The sequence below is a fragment of the Drosophila simulans genome, chromosome 2R (genome assembly GCF_016746395.2).
Source record: "Drosophila simulans strain w501 chromosome 2R, Prin_Dsim_3.1, whole genome shotgun sequence".
NCBI lineage: Eukaryota > Metazoa > Arthropoda > Insecta > Diptera > Drosophilidae > Drosophila > Drosophila simulans.
In genome coordinates this window covers 10,324,328-10,342,522 of record NC_052521.2, presented here as the reverse complement: position 1 = coordinate 10,342,522, position 18,195 = coordinate 10,324,328, and the positions used below count along the sequence as shown (strand labels likewise).

The following is an 18,195-nucleotide window of genomic DNA, read 5'->3' as shown; positions in this document are numbered from 1 at the left end:
CAAGGAAAATCAATTTCTGTCTAATAACTGATTGTTTTTTCTATGGAAAACTTATATAAGTTACCAATCAAGGCGCAGTATCTATAAGTTGAAATCTGCAGCTGAGATTTCTTTCCGATCTTCAATTCCAGTATGGAGGGCTTAGCGTTCTATGATAAGCCCGCCAAATCTTTTCCTGGAAGGCTGGCCACAAACTTTAGAAGCCGCCTTGTTTTGGCCACAACCGCTGGCGTGAGTCAGGTAATCTTATCGCGGCCACTTGATTGCCAGGGGGGGTTTCTTATGCCTTGATTTGGTTTCGCACTATTGGGCCTTTTTGCCAGACACTCGCCCCCATGCCCACTTCATCATGGGCTGCGATAAGCCCGCCCTGTAACAGAAGTTAATTAAAAGCGAAGCGCTTTTGTAAACATTGCCTTAGTCATGCTGGCCCAGCGAGGCGATATAAAAGCTTGGCCATTCGCAGCAGTTGCTATCAAACGATCCAAGAACGTCCAACCAAACCATTCAAAATGCGTCTGCTGCTCATTCTCTCCGTTGTCCTGGCCGTGATCCTCGGCTGCCACGCCTACGGCGCCACCTGGGGACGTCGCAACAACAACGACTACCTGCTGTCCCGCACCAACGAGGCACGCAATCCGATCAAGAACAACTACTGGAACGTGAACGTGAACTATCCCGCCGGATTCTACAACATCTCCGCCGTGATCGTCTACGACAACTTCAAGAACAACTCCGGCGCATCTCCCAGCCTCTATTCCGGCGGTCCGGGCTACCGCTTCGCCACCGTGAATCTCCGCGGCCAGGTGAATCGCGGAATCAACTCCACCGTCGAGATCTGGGGTCGTTAAGTGATCAAACGAATCTGTTATAACCGACTGAAAGTCGCTGGGATATCAACTGAAACATGTTTCTTACGCAACTCAAAGCTAAATTCTCAATCTTAAAAAATAAAAGAATATAGAAAAGTACACATATATGGCAGTATTAAACAAGGCGCTTTTCATTAATTGCAAAAACATTAAACCAATAAGATTGTGTTTCTGAGGTAAACAAAATAATTCCCGACTTGCCCATGTGCATGTTATCAGTTAAAAAAGCAAGTTCATTTGTTTATTAAAAATGGCTTATAAGTAAATATAAAAGGCTTACTTATAAAAGACGGAATTGGTTTGTACGGAAAAGTATTATTTCACAAGTCGAGGCAATTATCAAGATAAAGACGCCATGATAGTAAATATTTAATAACAAAAAAGGTGCACAAAGTGAAAATCGCAAAGAGTGTATCATATTCAAACATAAATCGGTGGTTATCTTTATCAGTGTGTGCTGTCAATAGGAATAGCATATTGATGTATCTATCTCTGCCGGACTTTGCATAATCGCATATTAGCCTTGGGCCAATCCCCGAAAACTCCCTGCAAGTTTAGAATTTTCCCTTGGATTCTGCCTAGCACAAAGGATGAAAGTGGAGCGCCCCAGGAAAGTGGAAACTTTTCCTTTTTGCCCGCCAGAGGCGTAGTCATCTAGCAAAGGAAAACATTCAATATTTAATAAACATCAGTGAGTGTGTGTGTGTAACTCGAAATTAAGGCTGGGGATAGGACTACTGGCCACAAATCCTGTGAGGCCCAGACAGACTGTTAAAAGGGCTAGAGGGCTTAGCCAGCACAAAAAAAAGAAGATGGCAAGCAAAAGCGGAAAACTGGAGCCCAGCGAAGGGGAGACAGACTTATTGGCCTTGGCTCATTTGATTCCCGGGGATGGTGTAAAATTTGTATTTCAAATTGCCAAAAGCAGCCCCAAAAAAAAGAATCCGAAGGGGGGTCGATATGTTAAGCTGCACGGTCAAAAGGATGTCCCTTTTCTCTTTTCTCCGTTTTCCTATTTCCGTAGTTTATGTATCGAATTTAAATTTCAATTTTAAACGTCTTGAGGCTACGCATTCGGATAGCTACCTCCCATTCGCCATTCGAGGTGGCGGTAAATATTTGCACAGGGTGCACAAATGTTTGAAAAGTTGTCAACGAAAATGTTTCACTTAGTTAATATGCAAAGCGCGGCCGTTCGGCTGCGATGCAAAGCCCCGGATCCGGATATGTTTACGGATACGGCCACGGCCTCGACTACGGATACAGCCGGCGGTTGGGATTCGTCCCCGCGCCAAAGGGAAAGTCGTTCGATAAAAAATTGCCCCCGAAAAGTCACGTAACTGCAGTGTCGCAGCAGCAGAGAGTAAGAGAGAAAATGCCAGGAGCAGCAGCAGCAGGAGGTGGTGCATCCGAATTCGATTTGTCCTGCTGCTCTGTGTGCTGTGTGCTAACTTTAAGAACTGCCAAATGCGACTGCCGAATCTCGCTTCCGGGCGCATTCACTTGACATTCCTCATACGCCGCGTGGCCGCCACGAACGAAATGCCCAACGTAAGCCGCTTGCCGGCTAAGCTGACCACTACATCGGTGTCCCCGGGTAACCAGCCTGCCACACACACACACACACGTACTCCACCACTCATCCAGACGCCAGGACCTTGTGTCCTGCCACTCCCACTGCCAGCTCCACTTACCCCACCCCGCCGCCCCTTTTCCCGTCAGCGGCAACAGCTTGCCGAGCAATTACTTCGGACTGCCCGGAAATGTCGACCGAAAACCAGCAGCGACAGCAATGGCAGCTGCTTGGAACAGCTCCTGCCGGTACCCCCAACGCCTTCGGTCGTCCTCCACTCCGCCCCGCCCCTCACTCGCTTTGGGGGTGTGGCATATGTCTGGCGCTGCAAGGACAAGCGTTGGCATCTGCTTACACTGGCCGCTGTGGCTGCGGAACATCGAAAATACCCGCCTCAAATGGGATTTCAATTAGCAGCAACTGTCTCACACCAGCCGGCGATTGTGTTGTCCAGTGTTGCGGCTCACCCTGCCACGTGGACAGGACACTGCCGGGTTGCACCGATAAAAATGAAGTCCAAATGGGGTCCTATTATTTCGTTTGTAGCTTAAAGATAGTAAACTTGAACTGGGTTAACTATCTTACCGGCAGTGAAATATAAAAGAGAGCCCCATTTTAATATTGAATTTATTTAATTTATTCCTTTTAGACATAGTTGGTCTTCAAAGAGAAATTTTAAAATGAAAAGAGCAATTTGGTTAGAATAAAATACCTGTTGCCCGAGGGATATGTTTTCGTGTACGTTTAGATAAGCTAAAAAATATTATTTTCATAAGTTGACACATGTTTTCTCGCAGTGTGGCCGAGGTTGTGGCAGGTGGTGTCCTAGGGACACGACATAAAAGGGTGTCGGACATGCTGTTAAGGCTGCTGAAATTGCTGATTTGCTGTTGCTGGCGTTGTCGCCGTCCATTGCGATTACGTTGGTCGGCGGTGGCCAGAAGCATTGATTTTTAATAAATAGCAATTTGGCAAACCAATCTGAGCTGTGATTATTTTAGCTGGCAGGTGGAAAAAGCATTTCAAATGTGCAGCGGACAAGGCCAAAAGCTGCAGCTAATGTGCATCCCGCACACAGCCATCGGCCGCAGGAGCCTTTGGAAAAGGTAATGAAGTATTTATGATCGGGCTGATTGCATGCGGTGGTGGTGGTGGTGGTGGTGGTGTGGAGCTGGCAGGACTTTCGGGACAGGTGAGGTGTCGCCTCGCCACCTGAATTTACGTTTTGACAGGCGCTGCTGGGGATTTGTGGCATAACAAATTTTAAGCGGCTAAATTGTAAAATACCTTCGCACGCAGGGCCAACTGGAGCAGCAGGCAATCAATATTGATGATGGTCGAATCAAAAGGCAACGTTGGTTTTGCATATCCAATATGAATTTAACGCTTTCAGAAGCCAAAACTACCGATGTTGTTAGTTACATTTTCAACACAAAATCTAACGCAAATACACAATGTGCGAGTGGACTTTAAAATGTTTATCTTGAATGTGAAATATGAATGAAAATAAATATAAATATAAACATACTACCAACAGAAACAATATTAATAAACCAAATAACACTAGTTATGCTACAAAATAATATTTTGTTGATTTCAAAATATTTCCTAATTTCGTAGACTAAATTAAATCTAAATTAATTAACTTAGCTTATTTTAAAGTTCAGAATTAAGCAAAATCTAGGTTAAGCCTTCAAGTTTAAAAATTCATTAATTCAATAATCTTCTTGTTCGTAAAAATTGTTTATTTTTTACGAAATTCGCAGTTTTGTTTCAAAATTAGCAGGGACTCACATCATTATTTTTCCTGCTTTAAACGAGTACACTGCTTTGTTTGGGTTATAATTTACTTTACGTGGCAGCATAGACTTGAACCATTTAAAACCTTTGAATACTCGAACTGCTTTATTGGTTTGAAGCCGTGATCGTAAATTACTTTTATACATCTAGGAATATCAATATTATTTTACATATACACGTGTCGCTGCTTGTTACTGACTGACCACTGCTTTAGAACTGCTTGATGGCGCTAAAAGTGAAATTTAAATATTTTTATTTTAATATTATAAATAAGGTAACATAAAATTAGTTTAATAAACATTTTCAAATCAAGCCGTAGAAATACATGAGTTTCTGTTTAAAAAGAATTTAACAAAGTAAAGTATATAAACAACCTAAACAGGTTTTCTTAAACAATGATACAGTATATTCCGACAATTTCCGACTTTGTTTTCCGTTCTGTATATATGTATCACAGAACATCAGTGCACTTAAAATTGTGAGCACCCATTCCAGATCGAACTGAAGATGATATTCTGCAGATACTTTTTCCTTCACTGTTTTATTTGTCGCAGTACTTCTACTTCACCCAGCGCTGCCGTCAATTGCCGTCGAACAACCCCGAAATGCCACGAGCTGTATTATACATACACACACAGCGACCGACCGCTTTTCCCTTTGTTTTGACTACTCTTTGCTCACTTTGTTTGAAAAGATATCTTTCCATATGGCTGACTTTGAATGGAAGTGGTTTGCTTTTCTTCCCTGTCATGTTCGCAAATGAATAATGAAGGGAAGACGTGTAGGTTTTTGTTTGGCCTTGAGTGCAGAAAGACTTGGCTTCCAGGCCAGGCTTTAATAGCAGCGCAGATCGGCCCAGCACAACTGTACTTGACCAATTGAGCTGACATTAAGTCGAGCTCTCCGCTGGCTTTTCAATTACCTGACCATTTTACCGACTTCCAGCGCTAATGTATTGCTTGGTAATTTCCTGCTTATTCACCTCAACCACCCATTTAGCCCATCAATCAATATTCCACTTAGGCTGGCCCGAAAAGTCGCCCCCAGAAAAGGCAAAAACAACCACCCACCACCCAAACTTGGAAAACGCCCAAAACGAGCACTCTGAATCGAATCGAAGCTATAAGCCAATCATTGAATCAAAGAGCGATCGGCAGCATTCGGCTATCTTCGGCTTGCCCCGTTTTCGGCCAACCGCGTTTGCCCTTCAAATCCGACCAATCGCAATGCCTCGCTTCGACGACTCGATTTCGCCGCACGTCTGCTCTCTTCGGTTCGTCATCGGAACCGGTTTTCGCTGCTTTCAACGATGTGTTTATCTCTCTTCTCTCTGTCGTTGAATTTGCTCACGAACTATGTCCATTGGAAGTTACAATGATAAAATTGTATCCTGTATTTTTTTTAGACAATGTATTACAATTAAAACGTATACTCAATGTATACAACAATGTGATAACCGCAAGGCTGTAGGAACTTAAGTGTCGTGAGGAGAAGAACGGAATTTCAAGCTGCCAGGAAATCATTCCAGAAATTTGAAACGGCGTTCATCGTCATGGTGGATTACCTTTTTTACAGCAGTTTCGGGTGTAGTGCAACGTGGCCAGGAGGACCTAATGTTTACCAAGCCCATCTACTTGGAAATATTAAGTACCACTATTTCCAATTCCTAGTTAAAGATTCGGTTAATGCTAAACTTGTAGTTTCAGATTCCTTCGAAGTGGTTGTGTTCTTCTCTCTCCTCTCTTTCGGGCCGCGCCTTCCTTCATTTTCCTGCGGCCAAAATGTGTGCTGCCTGTACTTTTTCGTGCGGCTTCCATTTTGAACGGCTGAATGCGAAGAACTGCTGTTTTGGAAAATGTATCTCTTAAGCAGTACACAGAATTTTTATTCAAATATATTAATAAAAATATAAACCTTTTTTTTAATTAACCACTATGATTATATTTACATATTTTAGGAATATGTGTAGGATAATAAGAGTAAAATGTGATATTTAAGTGGTGAGAGGCAGAGAATTCTGGGACTTTAGCTGGGTAACGTCACCTGTTTGCATTCATATTTTTGAAATGCCCACTCTAACGCCCACAAACCACACAGAGCTACCACGCCCACAATTTAAAAAATGTTTTGATGTTTTTAGTTTTTTATTAGTCTTGTAAATTTCTATCGGTATACCAAGAAACACGCCCCTTTTAACGCCCACAAATCTTTCATTTTATTCTTGTTTTGCCAATAAGCCAGAAAAAAGTCTCGTTCGCACTTCCGTTAGCAAAGTAACGGGTATCTGATAGTCGGTTTACTCGACTAAAGCTTTCTCTCTGGTTTTATATTTTGGATTGGTAATTGTGATCGATTAGTCTCTATAGCGAGAAAACATTTTCTCAACATATATGTATACAAAGATGATCGATATCCATTTACAATTTAAATTTACTCCATCTGAGTATGCTAAGCATGATTCGATATTTGTTAGATTTTGAGAACGAATATACTCAAATCTGCATCTCCGCAGTCAGGACTAGAATAAGTCTTTGAAACTATTACCCTACAGGAACCTAGTAAATCCTCTTAATTAAACTTCAGACTGCTGTCCCTGCTCCTGATCTCCATTGGCTTCGCATGGGTGCTCCAACCACACTCACTTTCGCCCATTCGTGTTGAGGCTGGTGAATGTTCTTGACAGCTTTCCGAGGCATGTCATCCGCCTCCCGACTTTTTGCGACACTCACTTCGCTCCTCCAGTCTCCATTTTAAGGGTTTATGTTCGTTGGCTGTCAATCTGTATTTTAGGATTCCGCAGTCGGTTCGAGTCGGTTTTTGTGAGCCAAGCCCAGCCGCCTGCCAGCCTGTGTGCCTGCTTCATTTTCTGCCACTGACTGACAGGCCATAAAATGGCTTCTCCGCCCCCGCTGGTCCCTCGTTCCCGTCAGCGATGGCAGTTACAGCTGCTTTTTACTGCTCCCCGCTGCAAATTAGCATTTTTGCGGAAGTGGCCTGTCGAAAAATGGGATTTATTGAGGCTCCCGACTTGCAAAAAGTGCGGTAGTTGAGCTCACAAGAATGGGGGCGTTTTGAAAGTGTACTGTACCGATTTTAAGTTCTTGGTTATTGTTGATAATAAAATCTGGGATTGGCTTGAAATATGTCTTGCCTAAAATTGAAAAGCTTCCGTTTAGATTTTCTTTCCTTTTAGTGCGCTTGACAATTAAATATGAAACTTCAAGTGGCTTAAAGAGACAAATTAAAACATAAATTATTAAATAAATTACATTGCAGATGAGTTTCGACGGCAGAAAGTCAAGGTACGACATTCTTAAGATACACCAGATACTACTAGATAGTTTTCTTATGAAGTCACTTCCAGTTTAAATGAAGCCCACAAAATTCCAACAATAGAAAATTCTAGAACTGCAGTAACTTCTGTGGTGGAGGTTAATAATTTGAGATGTTATCTGAAAATGTATTTTTGTACTTCTGTCAATTATAAATCTCCTGATTAAGCAGATTCTGCCACTGATTTTTCGTAATGTTATGGTACTACATGGTCGTTAAAAGCTTTTTTTCTAACAGATTTTCTTTACCAAAACGTTTGTAGTTAAATGAAAAAATTATTTCGATAGAAAACGATTTTCTTCAGATCTAAAAGAGTACTTATGTACAAGTTTTTTGGCTCTAATTTTTTAAGTGGGTTGTAATTTTTATTTATTCCGCTGAATAACATTTAGTTGTAAAAGATATCGTGCTCTGAATGAAATTCCCATCTAAAGTGGTTTTTGCTATCGATTTCGATAGCTGGCATCAATTGCCGCTCGATGAAACTGAAATGCGACCCGTCGACCGCAGAAAATGGCGTCAAAAGTGTTGGTCAGAGGGGGAGAGCGGGGGCTGGGGCATCGATTGACGTCACAGCGCCAGACGGAGCACCCATACACTTACAATCTCACACACGCACATGCATGGCAACCAACTGTAATCTCGAGAAATGAAAAAATCAAATATAATCGGGGGAGAAAATATTGTGTTTTCGCTTTAATTGAAAGCATAAATGCGCAATCGAATTGAGAAAGCGTCACGCAAAAAGTTCTATATTTAAATATTACCCAGGGCCGATCGCTCGAAAATATTTATATTTATAAATAAATGATGTAAGCAGCGAAAACGGGTGAGCAAATTAAATTATTTCTCCGGAAAAGTGAGCGAAAATCATGGGGGGCCGGTGGTCGAAAAGGGGGGGGAAAATGGAAGGTGCCGAAGGACAGTAAATGAAAATCGAATTAAAATTTGCCAGCAAGATAACTTAATAATCGTCATAAATGGCGCCAACGTGTAGTTCGTGCCCTGCAACCACCCCTTCGAGCCATGCCACTCCCACCGCCCAACGCCCCTTTTTCAGTTGTTCGTTTTCGCCATGCTACGTAATAGCTGAAAATCGGCAACAGCGCTCAATCAAAAACCGAATTGTAGTAAGTGCGTTCGTCGGTGTGTGCGTGTGTGTGTGAGCGCTCGTAGCGACTGACAAGATATTCGAACTCAATATTTTATTCGAAATTCGACAACGTTCTCCCTCTCTCGCGGCATCACAGCGAATTCGCCGCACTTTTAGCCGGTTGTTGTGTGTGTGAGATTTCGAAATCAAAGCGAGAGCGCTCGAATTCGGAGAGCGTTTGCTCGAAAAACGCGGAAAATTTCACAAGCTTCTTCTTCGCTTCGTTGCGCGCCACTTTTTGTTTTTGGTCGTGCCGAAGTGAAAACCGGCAACGTCGCTTAGCAAATCCCATTTTCAGCCCCCCCAAAAAAAGGCGAGAAAAAACCTGATGCGAGAATTCCGTGTTTTTCGGTTCCCCACCAATGTTAATTGAACGTTTCGTTTCGAAACGACGCAAAAACAGGCCTCCAAATGTGTTTTTTCCACCTCATTTTTTTTTTTGTATCACGACTCCGCTAATTATATTTTTGCTTTGCTGCTTTTTGCTGAAAATTCAACGGGGCGCAATGTTTTCGGCTCATTTGCCGCCTCAGTGGCCAAGAGTCCATTGTTTTTCCCGCCCGTCTGCAAAGTTGGCAAAACGAAAAAGCCAACGAGAGAGCTCTGCCTAACAAATTGGCCAAAATGCGGGGGAACTGCGAGATTTGAAAGGCCCCCGTTGGGTCTGAAAGAAAGAAAGAAAGCCTTTGGCGCTGACAAAACTTCGCTCCCATTTACCACTTTCTCCGAATTAGCATGAATAGAAAACGGGAAATTCAACGCGAAACTTTTGCAATCCCAATGCCAAAAACTGTGCAGATACAGATGTCGTAAATTAGAACTGCACACATTCAAAAGTTTGCCCTTAAACTTTTCATGACAATTAAACAAGGCAACAAACTGTCTGATTTTGGGAAATTTCTGTTGGTAAGGTAAGCATAATGAAATTCAATTAATTCAATTAAATGTTAAGCCTTCAAACACTTATATATTTGAGTAGAATACAAACAAATAAATTAACGGTAGATGAGTGAAAAATGCTGTCCGAAACATCTTATTTTAATGAAGTTAGTCTGTTTACAGTTTCATCTTTTTTTCATGGTTCAAAACAAACAAAAAAAATGAAACCAACTTTTTAACAGTCACTTGGTTGCATTTCCTTTTTTATGTAGCTGGAAAAGTTACCAATTTATATGGTTTTTTTTATGAATTTAATTTAGTTCTTTGCTACTAAACTTTAATTTAACCTTTCCAGCTGGCTTAAACGATTTTTTCCCCAAAAGACCGACACTATGTTGTTAAAAACCGGTAGATTTTCATAAGATCAAATCCAGAACATCAGGATTAGGATTACTAGCCGAGTCAATGTCCGTGTCAAGTCCCTGTATACTTCCGAGAACTATAATATCTCGAAAGTTCAGATTGGTGGTCGAATTTGTTTCAAAAACTTACCGCGCCCACAAACTGCCCAAACACGCCCACACATTTTAAAAATGTTTTTATTTTGTGTTAATTTTGTTATTTGCCATGCAAATTTCCATTGCTATACATTTGGCCACTCCCACAAACCGCAACTGCACTAAATTTTAACAATGTTTTGATTTTGGTTGATTTTATTGTTTTACTTGACAATTTATATGGATAATATTTGGTAATACATAATTATGGTGTTAACTTGATCAAAATCAGAGGACTATATCAAACAGCAGCCATATGTATAAGTTTAAAGGCCTTGGTTGGTTGGGAATGGTTTGGATTTCACTCAATATGGAAACACCAACCAATTCAAGCATTGTTTATAGGCATAAAATTAATAATTGCATAAAAACATTTTAGCAAAATATTGGGCAGCTGGTTTGAAGTTACAAAAGGTATAAAACTTATTCCGGTTCACAAACCTTTAGATCATATCGAAAGTCCAAATGGATCTATCTGTATCTGTATCTGCTCTTATCTGGCTACCAACGCCTTCAGATCTTTGCATCTGCTGCTGCCCCATTTGCAGGCTCGAGTGCAGATCTATTTGTCTACTTTTTCACTCATGCAGGAAGCACAGGAATTTGTCGAATCTATTCTTATACGTTGAAAAACAGACAAACAGGACAACAAAATTTTCATATCCTGTCACATTTTCACATGTGCCATCCGCCATTGCCTGCTTCCGTTCCACAGCAGGAGACTTGTAGTCTTGTTGTAGATGTAGCCCCCATATCTTTAGGGTAAACCTTTGGCAACGTGGTGGAGATACATATTTCACGCAAAATAAAAATTATAAATAAATTTCTATAAAAACAAATTTAGCACAGCGACGCCGCTGTTGCTACCAACGTGTAATTTCCCTACATATTTTCGGAATTATCGAAACTTTCAAGTAATTGACTATGATTTTATACTAGCTGATTTGTGTGACTTTATTTAGTTAATTCAACTAGTTATTAAGTCCGGCACCACTGACATTGGCTGTAATTTGACGCTCTCAGCTTTCAGTTTGCAATAGAGTGGCTAACATCCAAATAATCCAAATAATTTTGACACTTTCAAACACTGATGCATCGATAAGTCTATTAATGAAATGTAATCGATTAATTATTATAGCAGCTAAAGAGGAACGAAGAAGGGAATGCAGGAAACAGCTGAGATATTACTAAATGTAGAATTAGATGGTCTGAGTCGTTCAGATGGAAGCATTGAGTGTTCCATGGGGTTAAGGGTCTGAGTTGATTGATAGTGACTTTTATTAGATAATTACTGTTTATATTGGCTACTCAGCGTCCATTAGCTAAACGTCTTTTAGAAGGTGGAGAATGTTGTTCGATAATTAATTAGTCTCCCTTACGGGATTTTCATGTAGTTTTACTAGAGATGGGTTCTGTGTGTGTTGAAGGGTAGAAGGAATAGTTTCTGGCTTGCAGATTTACATGGCTTATACATAACATCTTACAATTTAAAATGCCATTATATTTGCTTGGATTATTTACTGAAAACACAGATTTTAAACTTGTCTCAATATAGAAACATGTATGTGCATACATAGTATATATTTTTCAAATGTTTTTGCCTCAATTCAGATAATAAATTCTTTTTTTCGTGAAATATGTACGTTACAAACGTCACAGCATAGCGCAAATGTAATCTTTTAAAAGGTTAAAAAGCAGAAAAGCGTCATATATGCATTTTTTTAACTAAATGTGAGGCACAAATCAAATCACAAAAAGTAGCCGCAAAATACGCACATAAATTTTGCGTTCATGTAAATGAATTTTTCGAATTCCGCTTTGCGTGGCTACTTTGCTTTTTGCTGTGGCGGCGGCGGCGGCGAAGAGAGAAAAGTGAAAAAGCTCGAAGAAATAAACAGAAGCAGCGGCAAAACGCTGATGTTCCAATTCAGCGCAACTTTCGCTAGTTGTCGCCGCTGGGGCTTAAAAATGGGGAAGGGGAAGGTGTCGTGGGGTGGGTTGGGGTACTACTGGGCGCTGTGCAAACGTCATCAACATAATTTTCATCACTCAGAAATATGCTGATGAAAGAGGCCGAGCCACGACGACACGAAGCGAAACACGAATGGCAAACGAAGCCGAAGTCGAAGCTAGCGAGAGAGAGAGAATGGGAGAAAAGTGCGAAAGAGAGTGTGTAACGGAGCAACTACACAGCAAGAAAAGAAATGTTTCTAAGCTAGAGCATTGGTATGAATGACAAATGATATAAGATTTTTGTACAAAAAATATAGACCATAAAATATAAATAAAACATAATTACAAAGTTTTAGCTTGCGGAAAGCAAAGTTTTTATTGACCCTTAATTGGATCTACTTTTCCCGCAGTGTGTGGGGCGGCAGAGAGGGAGAGCACAAAGCAAAATGCAACGGAAGCAACTCATCGTGGCACAATGGGCAGACTTTGTCCGAGGGCTCTCCACCGCCCGCTCTCCCCACTACACCTCTGCGCCCCTTCCACCCCGCTCTTCAACAAGCGAGTCTTTGCCGTGACACTCCATTTTTATTTTCCGACACTGGCATGAAAGCAATTTCTGCAGCTACACCCATGCACACTCCACGTTCTCCAACCCCCCTGACCTGCCACTGCCCCTGTCCCACTGCTGGCCACACTAATTGGAACACATGATAAAGTAACTTTTGGAGGAAACACTAAAGTTCCAAGAGCGTCTGGCGAAGCACACAAGTGAACAGGAAGAAAAAGTCCAAGATAGTGGCCTAAATTTGCAGCAAAAAGTTCGTTTAATATTAAGCTGTACTTTAACGGAATTTAGAAAACAATTACACAATTATTCTTCAATTATAATATGTACATATAAAAATCTCCTAAAAAGAGAACGAACTATTAGTTTTATTACAATTTAAACAATATGATTTTAAAAAACCTCTCACAAATCTGAAATTGAAATATGCACATTATAAAGCGTATTTCCAAAATAATAAAGTTACGTTACAAATGTCAAAGGCTCTTTCTTAGTTGGTGCATATTGAAACAATTGCAAGCTTGTTATATAGTATATTTTTTAGTAATTTTTTTTTAACACAACAAAAACTCGATCCATTATAGTACATTTCATGTTAAACATGGTCTCAAAATGTAATAATTATCGTTCAAAAATATACATATTTTTAGTTTGAACCAAAGCTTAACGTTATTTCAGAGTTTACAACATAACTAATAAAAATCATTTTCACTCAGTGCTCCTTTGACCTGAAATGTATTTAAATTCCCTGACGTTGCTTTTAATCACGATATGCATAATATATTTAAAAATTGGTGAGATATTTTTTATTCAATTTATATCGAATAAGCTTGTGTGTAATCACAGTTGGCATTATTTTTCTCTGTGATTCCGCCCACGCAAAATTAACTTCCGACATTTGTCACGAAGGTTGGCAACACTCCACGCTTCCTTTTACCCGCCCACTCATTTGGGTTTCCTCTCTCGTTTTTGCGCAAAATGTCAAAATATAAATCAATTAACTTTCCGGAAAAACTTTCCGTGGAAACTTTCAAAGCAAATTTATCGCTGCCACAAACGTGGTGCACTTCCCTGTTCCCCTGGAATGGTGGTGCACTGTTATTTATGCGGCGAGAGAGGGTCATTTGTGCGCCACGCGGAGTGATACATATGTGGTATCCTCAACCACTCAGTGGGTCGCCGTTGCCTGTCATTCTCCATTTTGTTGCCCGAGTGCAGGGGGCTTTCGAATTATGGAGTTATTTAGCCAAAAATGCAATAAAAGTTGCACACAAATGGTTTTCTGATCTAACTTTTCATATAGAAGTTAAGTATTGTCAGTTAGATTGAAATATTATCTATAGAACTTGATAGATCTATGAACTTTTAAATTGCCATATGTATAAATAGTATAAAAACAAAGATCATTAGGTAGTTTCTTCAATTTGTTTAATTCAACACCTTCTTGATTGTATTATATATAAGCTAATATGACAAAGTTATCAGGATTAAATAAAAGAACCTTTCAATTTCTTAAATATCAAATAAAGTATTCAATATTTTCAAACCATTTGTTTTGTTTCTCCGTCCATTCTAACAAGTTTTCAAAATACGAACATTCACAGCCCAAAATGGTGGAAATACCTGTTTAATTTACAACGATCGTGGGGACATAAGAAAGCATTTTCATTTCCATCGCCACCGGCATCGGCTCACTGACTGTCTGTTATTTATGACACAGATCATTATCGAGTGCCATAAAACGTTTGATAGATCCATCAATTCTCGGCCTTGACTCGTGCCAACTTTCATCCGCAAACAAACAAATCTGAGCGCCGCGAAAGTTCATTAATTTCGACCATGTTCGGCCATAGAAAGTTGATCAGTGATTCGAGTATCACGAGTATCTGCATCTTCAAAGGCCTTCATTCGCCAGCTTTTTTGTATTTACAAACAAATACGACGCACACACACGTTAGTGCATTTATATTTGTTCATAATCGTAATTATTTCAGGCCAAGCAGTTGGACGCATTGAAGTAATGATAAACAAAGGAATCATTTCAAGCCCATTTTCAAGGCGAACGAATGTTTATGCGCAGATATGGCGCGATATTGTGAGAGTGAGTGAGAGATTGGGGCAGAGGAAGTATTTAATCAGTGGAATTCATTAAGTTGAATGGAAACGAAAACATTGATATAAACAAATTGGAAATGCGTCTGGTAATCTGTGTTGATCTCTACGGAATGCGACCCTCTCGTTGGGTTGTTCTCCAAGTGAATAATTTACTTATAGATCTAGTTGATCTTATAATATCAGCTGGCCCAACTAATCTTATATAATGCCCATGCCCTAACTTCGTATCTCAATCTGGCTCCCAACCATTTTCGTGCTATTTGTTCATTTTGTTTGATCTCCCACCCTGCTCGCCAACGAAATTCGATACTTTTTGCCAAGGAGAGGAGACAATCAAACAAACAAACAAACTGGCAAAAACACTCGCACAAACACTCGAAATCTTAAAGATACCCGCGAGAATTGCCAGTTTCGAACCTGGTTTGAAATTGCGAACGGCGACTTCGAATTTAGATGCCGATAAGTAAAATGTATCTGCGGCAAAAGCTAAAAATCGAGGCGCAAAATTCAATGCGAGAGCGGCAGCAACAACAACAAACACTACTAGGCACAATACGGAAAGCGTACAAAAGCAACAACAACTACAACTACAGCGACAACAAAAGCAATAATAATAGCTTGCATAAATGGAACCAGTTTTGAGGCCGAGGAGCCAAGCAAAAGTCGAGACTTTAGTTAGCGTCAGCTTTTGAGTAAATTTATGCGGCCAGTTGCCAGTTGAGAAGAGACTGTGGTGCCGAGAAGGGGGAAGAATTGTGGAGAATCTCGAGGGGAGAGAATTGGGGAGGCAGCGGCACAGACTGCGACAGAGACAGACAGACGGCGGCCTCTGTTTAGACATCCAGCTTCGGACCGGAGAGCCTGAATTTCAAACCAATTCCAGCGACTTCGTTTGAGGCCTCAAAGCCGAAGAAGCACACGGAGAGAAATAGAATCGCAATTTTGACCAAGTAAATCTAAAAGGCTTTTAATCACTTTGAACTTATAGTTAAGCCTCTTTAAAGATTAAACGATTCTGGATTATTTTAGATTCTTGGGAATCTTCTCCATCACCATGATTTCATTATGGAACTTTTTGAAGATTTTAGGTTCATGGTTTTTACAATCTATATCCAAAAATGGGGATAACTTCATAAGAAACTAGAGATCCTCAGTTCTTCTAAAGTTTTAACTCTTAACTTTTAGTTGTAATTTTTTCAGAAATTTGTCCGTTCCCAAGCGGACAACTGTTTAAATTATTTCAAAACTTAAATATTATAATGAAAGAAAAATATCTTTTATTACAAATTAAAAACAAAATTTATCGGTTGATTATTGTTTTTCTTAACAGGTAGTTTAGACAGTCTCGATTAGAATCATTTGGTTTGTGAAAACAGAAGTAATTACTATTTTCGCTCAAAAAATAACTCATTATTTACGAGCGAGTGCAAAACCAGCAGATTGCCTGATAATAAAAAAATTTAAGGTAAAACATAAATTATCCGAAAGTGAATAGCTGCTGGCCTGCGTTTTTTTTACTGTGCAACGACATGTGAATATTAATGCCGCCGATTCGGATCGTAATACCAAGTTGTGGTGACAAAATCTGTAGACTGTTCTTCCGCCTCGTCTTTCTTCTGCTCCTCTGTACTTCTTGCATTTTCGTGCGCAATTTTAGCTTTTTCCGATTGTGCAAATCGCAAATGAGAACGTGAAATGCCAAATGGGATATGCAATGGGCTGGGATGGGATGGTATGGAATGGGATGCGTGTTAAGGATCAAACGGGTTTCATCCACAGACCATGTTGCAAAGACTCCGCAGTCCCGCTTGACAACTTGATAAAGATTTCATGCCTTTGATTAATATGTTAAGTCTCGACAAACGGCCAAACGGGACTCGCCAGCAAAAAAAAAAGAAAAGAGAAACACAGCTAAAACCGCAACGGGGAAGGAAAAGTGGGGAAATTCAGGCAACACGCACGATGCCAAGGTGTCCGGAGTCCAGAACATGACAATAAATCAACAGCCAGTTGCAGCCGAAGGGAACACGGAGGTAGAACGAAAAACAAGGATGTTTCGGCTGGGAGTGAGGGAAAGTAAGAGGGCCATTCGGAAAATTCAATTGATCATCGACCACTGACAATGCAAACATCTCATTTACCTTCGTTATCCCGCAGGCGATTTCACTAGAGAATAAGGGCTAATACCCAGTTGGTTATAGCAGTCAAAAGGCACAGCAGTAATGAAAATAACTTAATTTTAGATTTTGACCTATCTTTCATTGGTTTATAAACCAATTGCCACCATAGCAACACGAGACATATACCCGACCAATCGGCCATAAACTTTTTTTGAAGTTATCCTAATAACTTTTAATCATTACTAAAGTCACTAAAAAATATCAAAATTCTTTAAAGAATTATCCCGAAAAATATTATAACGCAGAAATCTTTGTGTAATTCAATTGAAAATCTGTTTATTTGTCGAAGTATCTAATTTTTTGATTACGTTTTCCGTATTAACATTCTATCCATCTTAAATTTGTAGCCTATAGTTTCTATTGAACTATACAGAAACAAAAATGTTTATGCTCGAAAAGAGCACAATCCCGTTTGGAAATGCCCACTGGAGCATTGGGAAATTGATCGAGCGGCGGAAAAGTTTATTTTCCGAAGCAGTCATTAACTCGCCTAATTGCAGCTCAGGGGATTCGCCCCTCGGCGGTCAGAGGCGGGCTGGCAAAGAAATCCGAAAATATCTATCGTAATATAATCAAATGTCGAACGTATAAAATGGAAATGAAAGCAAAGGAAATTGAAAACGGACCCAGCCGCACAGGGGGTGCAAGAACCACCCCCAAAGTGCATCCAGCGGGGCATGCAATAATGTCCTTAACACAAAAAGTCAAAACCAAACGAGAGCTGTCCGCGTGGGTGTGGGTCCGTTTTAATGGGTGGGTGTGTGGCTGTGCGAGTGGGTGTGTAGTTGTGCGACTGTGTGGGTGAATGCGAATGGGAGCAAAAGAATGCCTGAAGCGAAGGCTGGCAAACGGGCACAAAGCACGCGTCGAAAAGTTTCGTGTGCCCAGCCTCGGAAAAACAGCAAGCACACACACACACACAAGCACAAAACACTCACACTCACACACATACCAACGGAGCGAGCAAGGAACAGGAACAAGGACAACTACGAGGACAGCGCATCAAAGAGAAGGAAAAGTTTTCGCTGCTCTAACTTTCTGTCGCACTTGCCGTTGTTGTTGTTTCATATCCCTTCCATCCAGCGAACCACCACCCCTCACTTCACCCCTCCCACACCTTTCTCATGGGCAAATATTTAATTTTTATAAAGCCCTCGTGCTCTCTGCCCTCCTTGTGTGTGTGTTTGTGTGTGCGAGCTAGAAAGGCTCCCTGGG

General features: G+C 40.5%; 1 protein-coding gene across 1 annotated transcript; it reads left to right on the top strand.

Annotated features, from left to right (window-relative positions):
- The first annotated feature begins 456 nt into the window (after nucleotides 1–456).
- On the top strand, nucleotides 457–968 carry LOC6734254. Its single transcript, XM_002081247.4, has one exon. It carries the CDS (start codon nucleotides 513–515, stop codon nucleotides 849–851), a length of 339 nt encoding a protein of 112 aa, XP_002081283.1. The 5' UTR covers nucleotides 457–512; the 3' UTR covers nucleotides 852–968.
- Nucleotides 969–18,195: the final 17,227 nt, after the last annotated feature.